Raw genomic sequence first — 18,054 nt, forward strand, 5'->3', positions numbered from 1 at the left:
TCCTCATCTTTACCTTTACAAAGTGATGCCAAGCAACCTGAGGAAAAAAAAACCAAAAACATGTCCCACAAAATGCCTTCACATTACCCAGTATCCAGCAGAAATTATTGAGCCATCCAATTCAAGGTTGTTTTGATAGCCACACCATGGCAAGGGGAGGACAGCATGGGAGAATGATTAACTTAATCCTCTTGCCTTGTTTGTTTGATGCTGCCTTACTCCAGTGTGAGTCAATAAAACTTTGTGCACCAACATACACAACTTCCAGCGCCCGTCAGCTGGGCCAAAATGGGGATTAGCAAAGCTGCCTTTCTCTTTCTTTTCTTGCTCAGCTCAGGTAAGACTCCTTTGCCTTCTGCTTGCCTAGATGAGACTGGGGCTAAACACTAGCATGCTTCATGTGGTGAAGGGAGGTCCCTAAGTCAAGGTGTCACTGGTTTCCTGGACAATGATGGATTTGGGCCTTGCTGGTCAGAAAGAGCAGCTGTTGAGTAAATCGAGTGCTCTGGCTGCCCCAGGACTGAGTTCATCAGCAGCACCAGAAGAGCAGGAACCTTGGTGTCTGCATGGACAACTAATGGCCCCAGGCAAACATTTCCCATGTCCAGAGACGGGGCACCCTTGGGAAGCAGCCTGTCAAAGACTTGTACAAAACCCATAGCAGTCAGTGAGAAATTTTCTCTAATTTCAGCAGGCTTTGTATCAAATGCTAAAGGTAAAGCTGTGTTTACTGCCAAGCACTGTTAAGCACAGTGATACTGATTTTCATCCTTTATGATAGGAGTTTTAAAGCTTCAAAACGGAACATTTAAAACAAAATGAAAAATTAACAGGCTCCTTAATATTCCATCAATTTCACATTTTCTATTGTCAAACACTTACAATAAAATGTTCTCCCTTGTTTTCCTGAGGGCAGTAGGTAGAAATTTACTCCCCAGTAACCTAGATCACCTTTACCAGGAATATGTCCAGAATGCTTTCTTACAACTCTGAAAGGAGATAGGTGTTCCACTGATAGTAATATATGGATTTCTAGCTTATTTACAAAATCTGTAAATAAATATTCCATGTGTAGCACATATTTCAACCAGATTTCAATCAGATACCATACTCTCTTGTACTTTGAAATTATATATAATTGCATGGCACTTAAATGACTTTTTAAAAGTACTGATAAATACATATCAGTACAGTTTTCTTGAGTTTTTAATAGCTCAGACACTTAAGGTCAGAATACCAGGGACATCGTTGTATGATTGTACATACAGCAGGTTACAAAAGACAACGGAGGAAGTGGGGGGTTTTATTTGTTCATTGTTATCAGCTCTAGCTGACTTGCTCAAAAGTGATGGTCCACAACTGCCTTAAAGCCAATTTTTATGTTTTCTGGGTTAGTACTGGTCAAATCTGGAAAGATGCTTATGGAAATGAAGAAATTATTTTGTTCACATATATTTGAATATTCTGTTCAATTATCCTGTGCAATATCTGGGTTTATACAGATTTTAGTCAGACTAATATATTCCCTGATGCATTTCAAATCTCTTATATTCTTTTCTTAAGTTTACACTTTGCAGTTTTTTTCAGGCAACCAGCATCACCTTTACTTTTCTATTATCTAAGTTTCTGCCAACATATGTTGCCTTTTAGCTTATGTATGTCATCCAAATTCTCATGTATTCATTCTTAATTCTGTAATAATTTTTCTTTCTTGTAGTCACTGAAAAGGAATTGCATTTAAAGTAGAGCTCTTTGAAGAAACACAGAGTTTTAAGATGAGTAAATAAAGTTTGTACATGAGTATTTTCTTTTTCTAGTCCCCTGGAACAGTGGCCTCAGTTAACTTAGGAAAAGATTCAGGAAAGTAAGAACTTGTTTACTGAATCCATCAGGAGAAATTAGTAGGCTAGGGTCTTGGTGCTCTGCATAGTCCTGCTGTAATAGTAGGACTAGATATGAGAAGCCTCAGTGTCAGGGATTTTTTAAGACATGCATTTTTTTTATAGCATTGAGCTAACTCTGCAAAGAGACACTGAAAATGCCCTCAGACAATTACTTTCTTTAGTGGCCCAAATATCTCTTATTTTGTGTGAATCTGTGTCATATGGAGGCAGGTGATGAATGGCCCATACATCATGGGAATTAGTAACACTGGAGTGATGTTGCAGTGAATTCAGCCCCAATATGCGTGCATAAATGAAAGATTCACACGTTACCTGTGAGCACATTGTACATAATTATGAACTTCCTGCATCTGTCAATAATAATCTATACTGAAAAAGTGACATAATTAAACCATTGTAACCTGATGCTGGAGATGGAAATAAACTCTTGTGGAAATTAGGAAACAGAAACATAGACTCTTTATAGACATAAAAAGAAAAAAATCAATTAGATGGTGATTAGATTGTGAGCAACAGTATTTTAGAGGTGTGTTAGATGTTTTAGCAGGTACATAATAAAAATCTTATGCATATGTAGCTTTCACACCTAATAATACTAGCTGATTTACTAATTTAAAATCTTGGGTTAATTTGTTGCAACAGAGATGTAGCCTGACAATTTCATTACTAAGTCTGCTCAACCCATTACAATAAAGCAATGGTGGGCATTGTAAAAGGCTATACAGTAACTTTGTGATTGAGGTTTCTTGCTCTAGGGCAGGACATCTTGGGACAAACAACAAGGCAGAGATCAATGAAGCTGTAGGGATTGCACAATCCACATGATAGTCATAATCTCCCATCCACCTAATTCATGCTTCTTCAAAACCTTGATATGGGTATCAGTTCCCTTCATCTTTCTCTGGTTGGTGTTGACACTGCTTAGTCTCTCTCTCTGATCCTCCTCACTCTTGTTTCACATTCTTTGCTTTTAGATTCAAACTCATGCATAACTCTAGTCAGAACTGGTTCTACATTTTTCTTCTTCTTCTTTTTTTCCCATGACATGTTGCAGTCATTCAGCTGTGATTCTGTCAGGACACAGAAATTACCCCAGAGTTTATCATCTTCTACACAGAATTATATGAAATAAATTGCATCTTCACCTGTCCGAGCCACATGGAAAATGGGGCTGAAACCCAGAGATCTTCTTAACTGCAGAATTCTCATTTGTAATGTCTGATTCCTTTCCTTCCATTCTAGTGAAAGCAGATATACTGGATTCCTATTTAAGAACAGATGGTGTTTGGATATTTACTCGAAACAAAGAGTTTTACAAGACAAATAATGAAAAAGAATGTGCAGGCAAATGTGAAGCTGAAAGAAATTTTACCTGCAGGTAATCTCTGATGAATCTTGAACTGTGCCATTGTGGGTGTCTGCATATCAATGATGCATTCCCACCTTTACTCAGAACCAACATCCCCATTCAGCTGCAGCTCTGCTGACAGCAGTGTCTCCCATGTCTGTGCCTTTAGCTTGTACTTATCTCCACCCATAAATTACCACAAGATCAAGTAAAGAGTGCATTTACAACATACTACTCATTTTATAGTAAATGTTCCAGTTCCTGTTCTTATCCAACATTACATGAAGAACTGCTTGAACCTCTTTAGCTGGATGCTGCTTTGTTTCACAAGAGTGCAAGGTTTCTAATTCATTGTAGGGACAGACACTGACCTGAGCAGCTAGTATGCTGTTGATAATGTTTTGCCAATGCAGTTTCTAGTTCCCCACACAATAATTTATTCATGTAGTCATATATCCTGAATAAGTGAGCCACTTGAGAGTAGTAGATAACGCTAACCTCTTAGTGTCTAAAACACTGAGTGCAGTATCTGAAAGCTAAGAATGAATATATGACAGTGCAAGCAAACCAATAATTTATAGAAAAATAATAATGAGTTTAATTGTTTGAATTGAATTTAAAATATTGCTTCCTATGTCAATATTGCTTCCTTCTCAATTTCAACAGGGCTTTCCTATTCACCAGGAAAAAGCTACAGTGTTTAACACTGGCTGAAAATGCTAAAATGACAGTGGCATTCAGCAGCACGGACACAGTTCTTTATGAGAAGATAAGTATGTGTACAGTAAGATGTTACATATTTACTCATCAAGCCTATTCTAATGGCATCCTTCTGTTCTCTGCTGCAGTGGAAGAGCAAATTCCTGTACAGGGCAGAAAACAAATAGAGAATTTGGGGGCCAAACAGAAAGAAGCCACATTATTAAAAATGCTGTTCAAGAAGGATCAAATATCAAGGATAAGATCACATTCCATGGTCGTCCCCATGTGCCATTTGAACTGGGAAGTTACTTGTTGTCTTCCTGCCAGACCTAGTTATATAGTTATATATAGACCTCCTCTCCCCAGGTGTCAGATGTGTCCAGCTTTGTTATTTAGACAGGCTAAAATTATTTAGGAGGAGCCCATATTTACCTAGCAGATTGGTTTGGGAAGATTCTTCTTTTGCAAACAAGAAAGGGGAAAAGGAAGGGGAAATCAAGATCACTGCCCTCAATAACTGGAGAATTTTCAGTCCATGTTGCCAATAAAAGCACCATCAACATGATTTGCATTCTCTGCTAGAAAAATACCTGGGAGAGCCTGAGGCTAAGATGAATCAAAGGTTTGGGGGCCACTTATGTGACAAGTGTATTTTGATAACTAAGTATTTCCTGGCTTAAAGGGATAGCTTTAAGGATGACACCCACACTGCAAATGTGCCTATGAACAATGCCTTTTCAAGAATCTCCAGCTGCTGGTGAAAAACATTCTGGTTTATCCCAATATTATGATAATATAAGCATGCATTTTTTGCATATGAAAAACTTGATATAGCTGTTCTCTTGATTAGATTTTATAGCTTTATAACAATGCTTCAGAATTTTTTCTTTTTAGAGGCCTAATAACTGTAACTAATTTCTTTTAAAATACATTATAGAATGTTTGCAGGCACAAGAGGTTCAAAGCATAGGTAAAACATGGTTCATCATGTACAGATGAGCTTCAGTTATATCTGCAGATTCTCAGTACCAGGAAATGAATTATTTAACACCACTGAATTAAGAAATTTGATTCCATTTCAGTTTACCTTATGCAGTGTAAAAGAGGCATTGGGACAGACTACAGAGGAACAGAAGCCAAGACTCAGAGGGGTATTCCATGCCAGAAGTGGGCAGAAAAAATACCCCACAAACCAAAGTATGTCTCTATTTACATTTCTTTTTGTTGTTTTGAACCTTTTCCAAGTTTCTTCATATATATATATATACACAGATTTATAGTGCAAGTTATCAAATCGTGTTGTCAGGTGATTTTTAAAAACAGCTTTATCTTCATCTGTCTTGTTACTTTTTACTCTACTAGCAGAGAACTGCAATGATCTGGATAAGGAAAGGACACATTGTCAGCTAGAGAAGTTGTGTTCTAAATGTGAGGTGTCTAAAGCAGATTAAATGTTTCTTCTCTCAACACAGTGAAGATTTTTGTTAATGGTAACAAGTGGGGTCATAATTACTCTCCTGTGTATGAAGTGGTATCTGTCCAACTCTAGGGCCCCCCTACCTGCAATACAGATAGTTAAAAAAAAAAAAAAGAAAAAGAAAAAGAAAAAGAAAAAAAAAAAAAAGAAAAAAAAGAAAAGAAGAGAAAAAGAAGAGAAAAAGAAGAGGAAAAGAAAAGGAAAAGGAAAAGGAAAAGGAAAAGGAAAAGGAAAAGGAAAAGGAAAAGGAAAGGAAAGGAAAGGAAAGGAAAGGAAAGGAAAGGAAAGGAAAGGAAAGGAAAGGAAAGGAAAGGAAAGGAAAGGAAAGGAAAGGAAAGGAAAGGAAAGGAAAGGAAAGGAAAGGAAAGGAAAGGAAAGGAAAGGAAAGGAAAGGAAAGGAAAGGAAAGGAAAGGAAAGGAAAGGAAAGGAAAGGAAAGGAAAGGAAAGGAAAGGAAAGGAAAGGAAAGGAAAGGAAAGGAAAGGAAAGGAAAGGAAAGGAAAGGAAAGGAAAGGAAAGGAAAGGAAAGGAAAGGAAAGGAAAGGAAAGGAAAGGAAAGGAAAGGAAAGGAAAGGAAAGGAAAGGAAAGGAAAGGAAAGGAAAGGAAAGGAAAGGAAAGGAAAGGAAAGGAAAGGAAAGGAAAGGAAAGGAAAGGAAAGGAAAGGAAAGGAAAGGAAAGGAAAGGAAAGGAAAGGAAAGGAAAGGAAAGGAAAGGAAAGGAAAGGAAAGGAAAGGAAAGGAAAGGAAAGGAAAGGAAAGAAAAGAAAAGAAAAGAAAAGAAAAGAAAAGAAAAGAAAAGAAAAGAAAAGAAAAGAAAAGAAAAGAAAAGAAAAGAAAAGAAAAGAAAAGAAAAGAAAAGAAAAGAAAAGAAAAAATAAATTAAATTAAAAGTATCCAAGGGCCAAATGGATTTGGCTAGGTAGAGTCTTCTCAGGGCTGGCAGCCATTGGGCTCACTGAAGCGAGTGAGGAAGCAGAGGTCCTGTTTCCTCTGATCTATGCTGAAGTTTTATTTTAAAAAAATATGTTGTTGTTATTCTAATTAAATACATTCAGATGTATTGTTCAGAGAATTTAAAAGTAATTTAGTCTTCTCTGGGAAGATTACTGTAGGAAGAAGCCTAGCATCACTTGCTTCAGATCTATGTGAGACCTAGTAGTGTTTGGTGAATAGTCTAGAAATACACAACTTATAAGGTAGCTCCACTAAGACAAACACATGACAGAGCCACAGGCTGAATGAGCTGGTTAGATCAACTGGATGCAGGTATTAAGGACAACAATTGTCCTTTGAGACTGACATCGTCTTTACAGGCTGTTAGCTTACTTCTTCCGGCAACTGGGGCTAGGGAGAAAGCTACTAATAATTGCAGTTAGGAAGGATTTTTCACTTTTCATTTATGGCTTACAGTGGGAAACCTGTTTCTCTCATTTTTACTGTGAATGAGTGAAATTCACAGCTAGCTGAGCAAGCTGGACATTTCCCCTCTGCGCCACTAAAATACTAGCATTAAAATAGAATTTTAATACTTTCACAGTTATACACCTGAAAAATACCCCAATGCAGGGTTGGAAGAAAATTACTGCAGAAACCCTGATGCAGATGAAAGTGGACCCTGGTGTTACACAACAGATCCTGCTACGAGATTTGATTACTGTGCCATCCCAGAGTGTGAGGACCAGGTCGCTCACAGTGGAGAAGGTATATTTACTTTTCAAAGAAGGGAAGTTCAAGTAGGTAATATTATTCCTGCTACTTTTTTTGTGCTTTATTTCTACAGATTTTTTTCAAATCAGAATTTAGGAAGTTCTCAACAGAGAGGTTGTTTTCCTAATTGGCTTGAGTTATCGAAGTTATTTTGTAAATATGGAAGAACTAAAATTTTTTAATCATTTGCTCATATCGTTTGCTTTATCTTCATATGTCTTGTTACTTTTGATTTTACTGGCAGAAAACTGCAATTACCTGGATAAGGACTATATTGCTCTTACACCAGTAATTTATTATTTAATTGTAACAAGAGTAAAGACTGACACAAGTGCTGTGTAACACACTGAACTCCCATTGCTAATAGTACATACAGATACAGGACAAATCTATTCCTGAAACATTTTTAATTTGACCAGGCTGTAATGCACAGTTTTCTGAATTCCTTTTACTGTTAGCTGGAGTGAACCCCACTTGTCCTTTCAGCATAATCTTCCCTGAATAGGCTGGTGCATTCCTTGCTTTGTTTTCCTTCTGCCTAGGACCCACAGGGGAGTGCATGCAGTGTAATGGTGAAGATTACCATGGAGAAGTTTCGAGAACAGAGTCTGGACTTGAGTGCCAGCGCTGGGACGTGCAAGAGCCTCATATGCATGGATTTATCCTGAAACAGTGAGCACCTGAAACTCACCACTGAACTCATTCCCACAGAGCCTGGGGGATCCTGCCTGCAGACAGCCTCACTGCCACACATGGCTGTTGCTGACTCACAAGTTTCTCCTTTATTTTCAATGTACAGCTATCCAGACAAGGATCTGAAGATGAATTATTGCCGCAATCCTGATGGCGAACTTCGGCCCTGGTGCTTCACTACCAACCCAAAAAAACGCTGGGAATACTGCAACATTCCTCGTTGCAGTGAGTCTCATTTCCTGAGATCACTCTAGAGGGTAGCTCATTAAAATTATGCAGGGAGGGGAAAGACAAGAAACCACAGCTCTGAGCAACCTAGAGGTATCTCTGTGAAGCAGGGAAAGTGCACATCAATAAGCATAATCACTCATTAGACTTCTATTATGTAAAATCATGTATGGTTAGTGAGCATGAAGGTGCCACAAAATGTGCTACAGCCAAAGATGTTATGGGAAAACAGTGTTTGCCTTTAACCACTTTGCTTTTCAACTTACCTGGGAGGCAAGGCATTAAAGTTGAATCAAGTGGTAGTTTACTGCTGATCTGCTAACTCATGGAAATCATCTAAAGTACCATGTAGCCATACTGTGATATTTTACCTGGGTCTGATCTGTACAGCCAGCACTGCCTTTTGCTTAGCAAGGGATGAATCCTGAGAAACAAGTTCAGGCCTTGAGATAAAAACTTGACTTATCAGCAAGCTAGCTTAACCCATTAAGGTGAGCACACTAAATCTGGTATTTCCAAGGCGCTGAATTAAGAGGCAACATTTTCAATTGTAGAAGTGGATTGCACTTTGAGAAAGAAAATTTATAAGTGTGCTCTTCCTCTCTAGAGATTGCTTTCTTATATATCTGCACTTGCCAGTGCTCTAAACAGTGGAGCATGTTTGCTAGATGTAGCTCTCTTCAGCATGCTTAATTACAGATATCAGAATAACTGCTATTGACTTTCGTATGATAAATTGTGACAGTTACCATAGCATTTCCATCCTATGCTTAGAACTTAAAGTTTAAGGAACATACCAGCCTTTTAGGGTCATACTCATGTCCTTGGGAAATTCTGTATATTATAGGTATGTGCTGTAAATTCATTTTCCATTTGCCCTTTGCAGGCTCTATGCCTCTGAGCATTGCTCTTATTTTCTTTGCTGTTCCCCATATGGCAGACCATTTCACTTTCTTTCTCTTTTTCACTATTCCTTCTGTCCCTATTCCCCAATTCACTGACTCCAGAGGCTCAGCTCCAAAGGCTTCTCTGCTTTCTCTCACAATTTCTTCCTGGTCCGTTTTGCCCTCCCACGCTACCTGTGCATTATATTACTGTACTCCATCTCACTTGGGTTTACAAGACTGTACAAGACTACTTACTGCCTTTCCTGCTTCTGCTCTCAGGGGACAGTAGGCACAGAGTCTGGCTCAACCCAGCGGAGTTATTTACTGGCTGCTGTAAAAGGGCAGACACAGGACATCCATCTGGCAGTCTGGAGGCCCTCTTTGATTTTGACATGGCTTTTAACCAGTGTAACCTCTGCTGAAAGAAAAATTTAAAAAAAAGCATCTTCAATATCGCAGAAACAAAGGCATTTATATATTTTTGAAAGCACTACTTACCAGCATTTTTCTCCCCTCCCCTGCCCTCTCCTTTTCTTTTTTTTTCTTTTTCTGTTACAGATACACCCCCACCAGTCTCTGGCCTAGGCTCCCAGTGTCTTTCAGGGAAAGGTGAAGACTATCGAGGAAGGATAGCCATCACCGAATCAGGAAAGGCCTGTCAACACTGGAACACACAGTTTCCTCACAAGCATGGCTGGATTCCTGATAGATACCCCTGCAAGTATGCTGAGCCTCATCATTCCAACAAATACCAAACAGTTATTTCCTATTAATCCAGAAGCAATTGCAAGAGAAGGACAGGTTTTCCTCATTTATGTTGTTAAGTTGTAATTCTTGATGTTTGTCAGTGCTTCTTTTCAGGTCTTGCATTTAATTTTTTTCTGCCTCCCTGTTTATTCTCATGTATTTTTCTCACTTGTCTCCTCCACATCCCACAGCAAAGCTATAAGTAGTTCACTACCTTTATGCTAAAAATCTCTTGGCTGTGTTTTGGCACATATTCAATGCACTATTCTTCTGAAGAGTGATGCTCCAAGGATTACATACTCCAATACATCCTTATGTTCCAAGGTCAGAGGAACTGGGTTTGCAGAGCATTAATGATGTGCAGGAATAGCTGGGACTGACCTCTGTAGTTTGATCTTGTAGATTTTCCCTGTCCACTCTCATAGGGCAGAGAGCAGCATGCACCCGTGCTCCTATGTACACACTTCTGTCAAATTCAGTCTTGCCTTGTTCTTACTATAATCTCAGGGATATCAGTGCCTTCTGTTTAGAAGTCAGCTCTTACTGCTGCATCTTGACCTCAACAAGAGCAGAAAATGTAAGCATTGGAAAAGTTCTTCCTATATCTCTTCAGCATTTAGACTGTGAAGTCAAAGGTCATTGATTAGCCCCAAAGGAGTGGTGCATGAATCAATCAACCTCCAAAAATAATAAATACACCACTGAGTTGAATTCTGTGTGCAGTAGTTGTTAATGGTCAAGCACACAACGCTTTGGTATTTCTATGAGTGGTTTAAAGCCAGTGTTCGTGTTTCCTGTTTCAAGGGGTTTAGAGGAAAACTACTGTAGAAACCCTGATGGAGAGAAGAAGCCTTGGTGCTACACCACGAACAGCAGCATTAGATGGGAATATTGCACAATTCCTCCCTGTGACAGGACAGAAGAAGAGATTGCTGGTAGGAATAGTGGACTGTACTTGAGAAAAGGACTTTAAAACAGTAAAAGATTTATTGTTTCATATTGTAAATGTATTAAATCTTTTTTTTTCAGTCACTTTGTCACCCTTAATGTTTGCCTGGCACGTTGCAAAATCTGCCAAATATTAAACTTTCAGTTGTTAGGGAAATACAGTGAAAGATGCAAATCAGAAGCTGACTCAATAGAAGAATTACAGGATCAAAGATATTTATGTTTTTATATTCTTTTATTCCCAAAGGTAGGCTAATTATAGCAAGTTCATTGAAAAATGAAAATATTTAAATAGATGAAAAATTGCTAAATAAAATTAACTCCTACTTTTGAAGTTAGCCAAATGAGAGGACAAGAGCTTTCAAGGTAATTAAATAGCACATTGAAACATTCATTCATTTAAGCACAAAATTAACAAGGAAGTCTTTGCACAATCAAAAGGGTAATAGAAGATTGAAATTTAACATAATGTCTGTTTGAGAAATATCATGGGCAAATCACTAGTATCTAATCTTTGAGGATTTTCTGAACTGTCTTATCTTTAATTCTGACATGGTTACTTATGCCAAAATGAAACTAACTGGTGAACTCTGCACTGAAAAACCTCTAACATAAGATGTTAAAACTGAAAGTTTTCTCAGTATCTTTGGAAATGCCCTTCTGCTGCAGGTATGATGACTTTGCTGGATACTGTCTGCATAAACAAGTCATTCATTTTTGTCATCCTGTGTGTTTGAGACTTTCTTGCGCCTGGTCAGTAGGAACATTAAAATTTCAATGCCAAGACCAGTTTCTGTTGTTTGCTGCAGATGTGCCTGTACAAGTTCCCTTAACAGAGGAGTGCTACCGAGGCAAAGGCCAGAGTTACCGTGGCACAACTTCTGTCACTGTATCGGGAAGGAAGTGCCAGGCCTGGAGCTCCATGTTCCCACACACGCACATAAAAACCCCGGACAGATTCCCGGACGCGTACGTTTACCTCACCGTTTCTCGCTTTCTCTGGCAATAACTACTGCTGAGTGTATTGTCTTTGCACAGCTATGCTTTAAAACACTGCTAGGGAATATATTGATAAAAGACAACTTTTCTAAAATACAGAAATGTTTTCTGTCAGTCTCATTTGTAAGAATTGTGTTTTCTTGTTATCTAAATTCTGAGCAAAATACAGCTGTGTCCCTTACTCTTACATCTGATCTTCTACAGCCAACACCAGGAGACTTGCATCCTGAGACAAGGCATCTACTGAAATATGTGGGGTTTTTATAAATTTGAGACTTTTTGTTGTGGCCTTTTTAATGATTTCATCTGGGGAGGACACAGCATTGATGATACAAAACACGCAGTCAGATATGTCATGCTTAGAAATACCAACTAAGTGCTCTTTGCAGCTGGAATTGGGCACCCAAAATTGCATACTGACATTTCCCCTTGATTTATCTTCTTCAGATTAACAAAACTGGACCACGAATGACTGGACCAGTGACAAGCTAATCAAAATCACTAACGTGCCAGTTTTTAGTAAAGGCAGGAGAGCAACAAAATTACAATTACAGGAGCAATTGTGAGGAAATCCATCATGCTTAGTGGGTTATAAGCTAGAAGGTTGACATTTTTCTAATGTTTTGCCCTTTTTATGTTGCCATCCAAAATAATTCAAAATTTTCAGTTATATTTCAGTTATAACTGAAACATCCTCAGAGAGGATGTTACTTTCAAAAATATCTTTAAAAATTAAAATCAAGCTGTAAAATGTGGAATTCATGTGTTCTGTCATATTCAGAGAAAAAGTATTTCAGTTCTTTTTTATTCTGAGATTGTGCTGTGATTTTAGATGGGGAAACTGCAACTCTGCACATTATTGAAAAGAGAAATTCTACTCCCCCATGCCCCAGCAAGCACAGACATGGAAGTGGTCTCATTGAAGTCATTAAAAATGGGGTTTCAGGGGTTTAAGAGCGGGTCAAATGCACAAGCATTTGTTTACCATTCTTCTGAATATGAGAAGGAACCTTTTGACATTTAAAAAAAAAATTGAAAAGCCTAAGTTCCCCCCAATAGTGTGAATCTTCCTACATATTTATTACTAATTCACACATTCTCACAATTGTGTATGCTTACACACACCTACTTGTAAATTAAAATAGTTGCCATATGGGGCAATTGAAATGTACATTGTTATATTACAGCCAGAGTATTAAGCAGTAGTTGAATTGCTTCCTTATGCATAAATACATTCAAGACTCCAATGCATATGTGAAATACAACTCTTCGCTAGCATCACAACCACAGATGTGTTTGCTGGTATTGGGATATCTGGACATAAGTAAAACCAACAATAAATCTATCTTTTTGTACCTAGCAGATGTATATAGTACATATTTTTGTCAAGATATTCCTATGGATACTTTCAGTCTCATACAGCACAACTATTGACTTTATTTCTGCAGGGATTTGAGAGACAACTATTGCAGAAACCCAGATGGTGACAGCAGCCCGTGGTGTTTCACCACTGACCCCAACACGATATGGGAGTACTGCAATCTCAAGAGGTGTGATGATCATACACAAGAGCCTGCACCGAATGCCTCCCCTGGAATGATGGAACAAAACCTTGGCCAGAGTACACCCACCACATCTGGTAACAGCTGGTTATAAACATAACCTCCTGTAAAGGAAATAGCAACCTATCAAAATTATTCTTGAGTGTCATGGTTTAACCACATCCAGAAACTAAGTACCATGCAGCTGCTACTCATTCCCCCTTCCCTTCTTTGGTGGGGAGGAGAACTTTAAAAAAGTAAAACTCATGAGATAAGAATGGTTTAATAATCAAAACTAAATTATGTACAATAACTATAGTAATAATAATGATGGTAATAATAATAATAATTGTAATGAAAACACTACATAATAACATAATAACATAATAAAATTGCAATGAGAGAGGGATAAAACCCAAGGAACAAAAGCGATGCTCAATACAATTGCTGACCAATGCCCAGCCGGTCCTGGTGCAGCAATTAGTGGCTCCAGCTAGTGCATGTAATAAGCATATTGTTCTATGGGATGGAATATTCCTGTGGCCAGGCCAGGTCAGCTGTCCTGGCTGTGCTTATGCCCAGCTTCTTGTGCACCTCCTCACTGGCAGAGAAGGGCAAACTGAAAAGTCCTTGAGTTAGAGTAAGCAGTACTTAGCAACAACAACCAAAATATCAGTGTGTTAGAATTGTTATTCTGATATTAAACCTAAAACACGGCACTGTACCAGCTATTAAGAAGAAAATTAACTCTAATTTTCTATTTAATTCTAATTTAACTTTAAGCCAAAACCAGGACACTGATTAGGCCTGCAATTTAACAGTTACATCCTTCCTGCAGCTTTTAGATCTGTACTGCTCCATTTTGCAGCAAGTGCTCTTTAGTTAGTATATGTCCTGTAGCCTATGTCATTTTACAGTGCATTCTGAAGGATGTCCTTCTCTTTCAGTTGAACAAGAGGAAAACAGGCATTTCTAGTCTTTCTCTAGCTGCATGCTATTGAAAATGCGACTTATTATTATAAGGATTTTACTTGTGTTGTGCTTTATGCTTTCAGGAGGGTGTATTGTTAGCTTGTATTAGCTTGTATTGTTCACAGGCAGCTTTATTTTGCAAAGTCAGATAAATTAGGTTCAGCTCTGTCCTGTTTTGCTACTTCCTTAATTAACAGTCCACATTGGTCCAAGTGGTATGACATTTCTTAAAGTATAGTGGATCTTTGCATGAGTTACTTATTTTGCAAAGGAAGGTGGCAGGGTTGAACAAAAGACACATTCCTAAATTGAGTTTTGTGCTCTTCTTACATGCAGCAGAAAAAAAGTACCTGTAGTAATGTCCTTGGAAACAAAAGTTGCTCTTTCAGTCTAATGGGCTGCTGAAATATGCTTCTCCCATGAAAGGGCCTACTGATACCAATTTAGCAAAAAGCCTGCAGCCTTTCCAGATATCTGCAATATGTTACAGAAAATGTTTAGCCTGAAGTTCCTTGATACAAATATATCATCACCCTGAATTTGTGAATGGAAGTGTTAAAAAATCATTAATTTTGTGGTGAATTTACTTTGAGAAGCACAGATAACTGTGGGGCAAGAAAAATCTAACTTTGATTCCAAGCAGGCAAATGCATATAATTTGGACTTTCAGGGCTCAGAAATAGTTTCACAAGCTCAACTTTTCTGTATGAAGCCTAAGACTTGAACTATACATAACATTTTTTCTTAACTCACACAGTCAACCAGAATAGCTGGAAAATTGTGTAAGGTAATGTCTTATTCATATTAGACCAATGTTGTGAATACCCACTGACCTGAAGCAAAGCCTATAACATACTGCCTGGACTTAGAGACTGTGGGCAGTGCGAACATTGATAGAGTCAAAAATCATCAGGCATAGATATTCATATCCTGCTATGCCTGCATTTTAAGGAACAGCATTAAAACAGTTGAATTATTCTTGTCCAGATCAAGTAGATCAGGGATGATGAAATTTAGGAAACTTCCATCTTTGTCTGTGCAACTGACCTCACAGTAATCTGGGGATGTACTCACATCCATGACTGGTGGATCTTCAGACCAAGAGCACGGCTTGGATGCTTATAGACAAGGGGTTCTCCCACCTTCCCCACCCTCCTCCCTCAATTTTTTTATTGTATAAGTATAATAAAGTATAATAAAACACTTTCTCTCTCCACAGTCCTTGTGTCAGTCACATTTTAAAGCCTTTGGAGCTACAATATTATTCCTGCCAGTATTTATTTTGCATTTTACATGCCTAGTGTCCCCATTACTAGAGAAGTTACTTTATACTCTCTTTTCCTCCCTAGGCTGACGTTGGAAGACCTCTAGTCTGCCAAGAGGACAGATCTGTTCAACATGGAGTTGCCTCTTGGGCCTGGATTTGCCCAAATTCCTGGTTTTCTTTCTTGGATCAAGAATGCAGTGGCTTCCCACTGAATCTGGATGTGGGCTAATTTTGCTGGAAAGCAGTCCCTGTGTCAGAAACAGCAATCCAAGTATGGTTTCATGACTGATTTTTAAAACTATGTAATAATTCGTAGGAATCCTAAATAAATACCACTACTGGCTGAGTGTAAGTAGCTATTGCAAAGCAAGAGCCAAGCTGACCAATTGCTACTGTCTGCCAGACTAACCCTGTTGTACCTGGATGAGTCAGCCATGGCTGCATGTGACAGCAGCTGTAAGGGTCCTACTTCACCCCTGTTACACCCCAAATACTTAAATCCAGGAATTAAATTGAAGGTTCCTTTACACTAGTTGGCACCAAGAGAAATCCCAACCAGATACTCTCAAGAGGTGAAAAATCACACAAAAGCAAAAAACATAGAAAATAAAGGGAATTTAGCAAAAGGATTAAATATGACACCATATTCAACATAAAACCACTTATCATAGCACTGCTTAGCATTAATTGAGTACTTAGCATTTCCTTAGCCCATTTCACCTAGAAACCTTTAAACCTGTGAGACCTTATGTTACACAACTCTTTGGGATACTTGTTGGACTTGTTAACTGAGTTCCATAAAAAGCTTGGCAAATTCAATTTAGGCCGCCTTGCCTTTTGGACTCCACTATCTTACATGTCCAGGTATCCCTATGACCCAAAAAAATACACATGTCCCAGATCACCACCCTTATTCCTCCCACCAAGCAGGGTTCAGGGAAATTCCCAGAACCTGTATTCATGAAGAAAGAAAAGGTCAGTGGACATTATGGGAAACAACATACATTACAATTCAACTAACTAAAGTGGTCTGGATTGCTTCAGAGGTGAGAGTCAAAGATAAAATAACATTCATTCCAACCTCCTCAGCATACCATTTTCATGACTGCAGATCATAAGCCTTTTCAATTAAGCAAACCCTTCAGTGAGTCTCCAGCTTATATTTTTATTTTAATCCTTTCTTGTCTACAGCTGGAAAGAATCAGGAGCTGGGTTAGCACAGTGATTGATTGATTGATTGATTGATTGATTGATTGATTGACAGCTCAGCCAGGCTGGGGGTTCTGGGGTGGGGCACTGTCTCACCAGAAGCAAGGCCTGACCCACCCTCAACCACCCCAGCACTGGTCTGAGACACTCATCTTACCCAGCCTCTGACACGTCTCAGGACAATACACCAGAACCACTGCCCTGGGACCTTTCCTCTCCTGCTCCTATCTAGTAGGTAGAGAAGAAAGGAAAGAAGGAGAAAGCTTGCTGAAACTCCTGGAAGGGGCAGCTGCTATGTAGAAATATAGTTCATATCCCTTTATGAAGTCATTCCCCCCAGCACCTCTTGACTCCAAAAACCACAGGACAATCAGGTTCTGAGGGATGCAGCAATCTTTCAGCACCCAAGGAGCCAAGCAGATCATCTATGATTCCCAGTGTGTTCTTGGAGGCAACACTTTCCTTGTGTGAAGTTTAACATTATCTAATATTAGACAATTTACACAACTATTTTTGATACTGAACTTGTCAGCTGAGGGTGGTTCCCAGGGTCCCTTTGTCTAGAGCCTGATCTTTATTTTGGAATAAATAACAAGAATTAGGGAGAAGGCTGACTGGGTATCAGCTTCTTGGGCACTGCTTGGAAGCCCACCACTTCCCACTCACTCCCAGTACTTTTATCACATGTTGGAGCAGGGAGAGGGATCTGTTTCCCCCCTCTAACAACTTTTCGTGCAACAGTATGAAACAGTATGGTTAAGACTAGAGTCCTTTACCAAGTGTTTTCTCTTCAGAAAGCTTCATTTCATTTCCCCAGTAAAATATTCAGAAAATCTCTGACCTTGTAACTTAATTAATTTTGTTTCTGGGTGTGGAATTATCACCTTCAGCTCTGCAGTTTGACATGCTAATTCCTTAACAAAAGGGCAGGGCTGAGTGTGAGTGTCCAAGGTCACATAATGATTATGAAATCAATAATGACAAATCAACCACATGCTAAAGAATTCCTTTGTGCTGTCGGAATGAAAATGGCTTGGATCATGGCTATGCACACCTAAAATGCTACTCTGCATGGAATCTTTGACTACCCCAAATTGGTCAGTGACCAGTCAAGCCTCACATGGCACCTCAGAGTGAGAGACAGTGTCTGAAGAATGATGGCAAAGTGACAACAGTTCATGGCAGAAGGTACTAATGGTGCCCCTTCACATTCTGAAACATTTGCATCCAACGCCATCCATGACACTTCCTGATGGCAATGTGTGGTTGTTCAGTCAAACTCATGTCCTGAAGCCAGGGAAGTCACAGAAGCAGCAGCAGAAAGGACACCAGGGTACGTGCAGTCTCAGAGTTGCAGCACTGTGCTGAAGGAGAGGCAGGCAGGCTGCACAGTACTCAGGGCTTGCAGCACAAAACAACAAAATGG

General features: G+C 38.9%; 1 protein-coding gene across 2 annotated transcripts; it reads left to right on the top strand.

The window, feature by feature from the left end:
* Nucleotides 1-222: 222 nt before the first annotated feature.
* LOC130251374 (plasminogen-like) lies at nt 223-15,791 on the top strand. Of its 2 annotated transcripts, XM_056487941.1 has the most exons (12): nt 223-337; nt 3,147-3,282; nt 3,919-4,025; nt 5,037-5,151; nt 6,968-7,131; nt 7,680-7,809; nt 7,937-8,055; nt 9,504-9,666; nt 10,497-10,627; nt 11,450-11,609; nt 13,088-13,278; nt 15,502-15,791. In XM_056487941.1, exons 1-12 carry the CDS (start codon nt 289-291, stop codon nt 15,504-15,506), a joined length of 1,470 nt encoding a protein of 489 aa, XP_056343916.1. In that variant the 5' UTR covers nt 223-288; the 3' UTR covers nt 15,507-15,791. The 2 variants fall into 2 exon arrangements, with proteins under 2 accessions (XP_056343916.1, XP_056343917.1); XM_056487942.1 differs by lacking the exons at nt 223-337; nt 3,919-4,025 and having other exon boundaries at nt 3,198-3,282.
* Nucleotides 15,792-18,054: the final 2,263 nt, after the last annotated feature.

The sequence above is a fragment of the Oenanthe melanoleuca genome, chromosome 3 (assembly GCF_029582105.1).
Source record: "Oenanthe melanoleuca isolate GR-GAL-2019-014 chromosome 3, OMel1.0, whole genome shotgun sequence".
NCBI lineage: Eukaryota > Metazoa > Chordata > Aves > Passeriformes > Muscicapidae > Oenanthe > Oenanthe melanoleuca.

Coding starts and splice junctions, on each gene's coding strand:
- LOC130251374 (XM_056487941.1), top strand. CDS start 289: ATGGGGATTAGCAAAGCTGCCTTTCTCTTTCTTTTCTTGCTCAGCTCA. Junction 3,283..3,918: donor GAAAGAAATTTTACCTGCAG/GTAATCTCTGAT, acceptor CAATTTCAACAG/GGCTTTCCTATTCACCAGGA. Junction 5,152..6,967: donor AAAATACCCCACAAACCAAA/GTATGTCTCTAT, acceptor ATACTTTCACAG/TTATACACCTGAAAAATACC.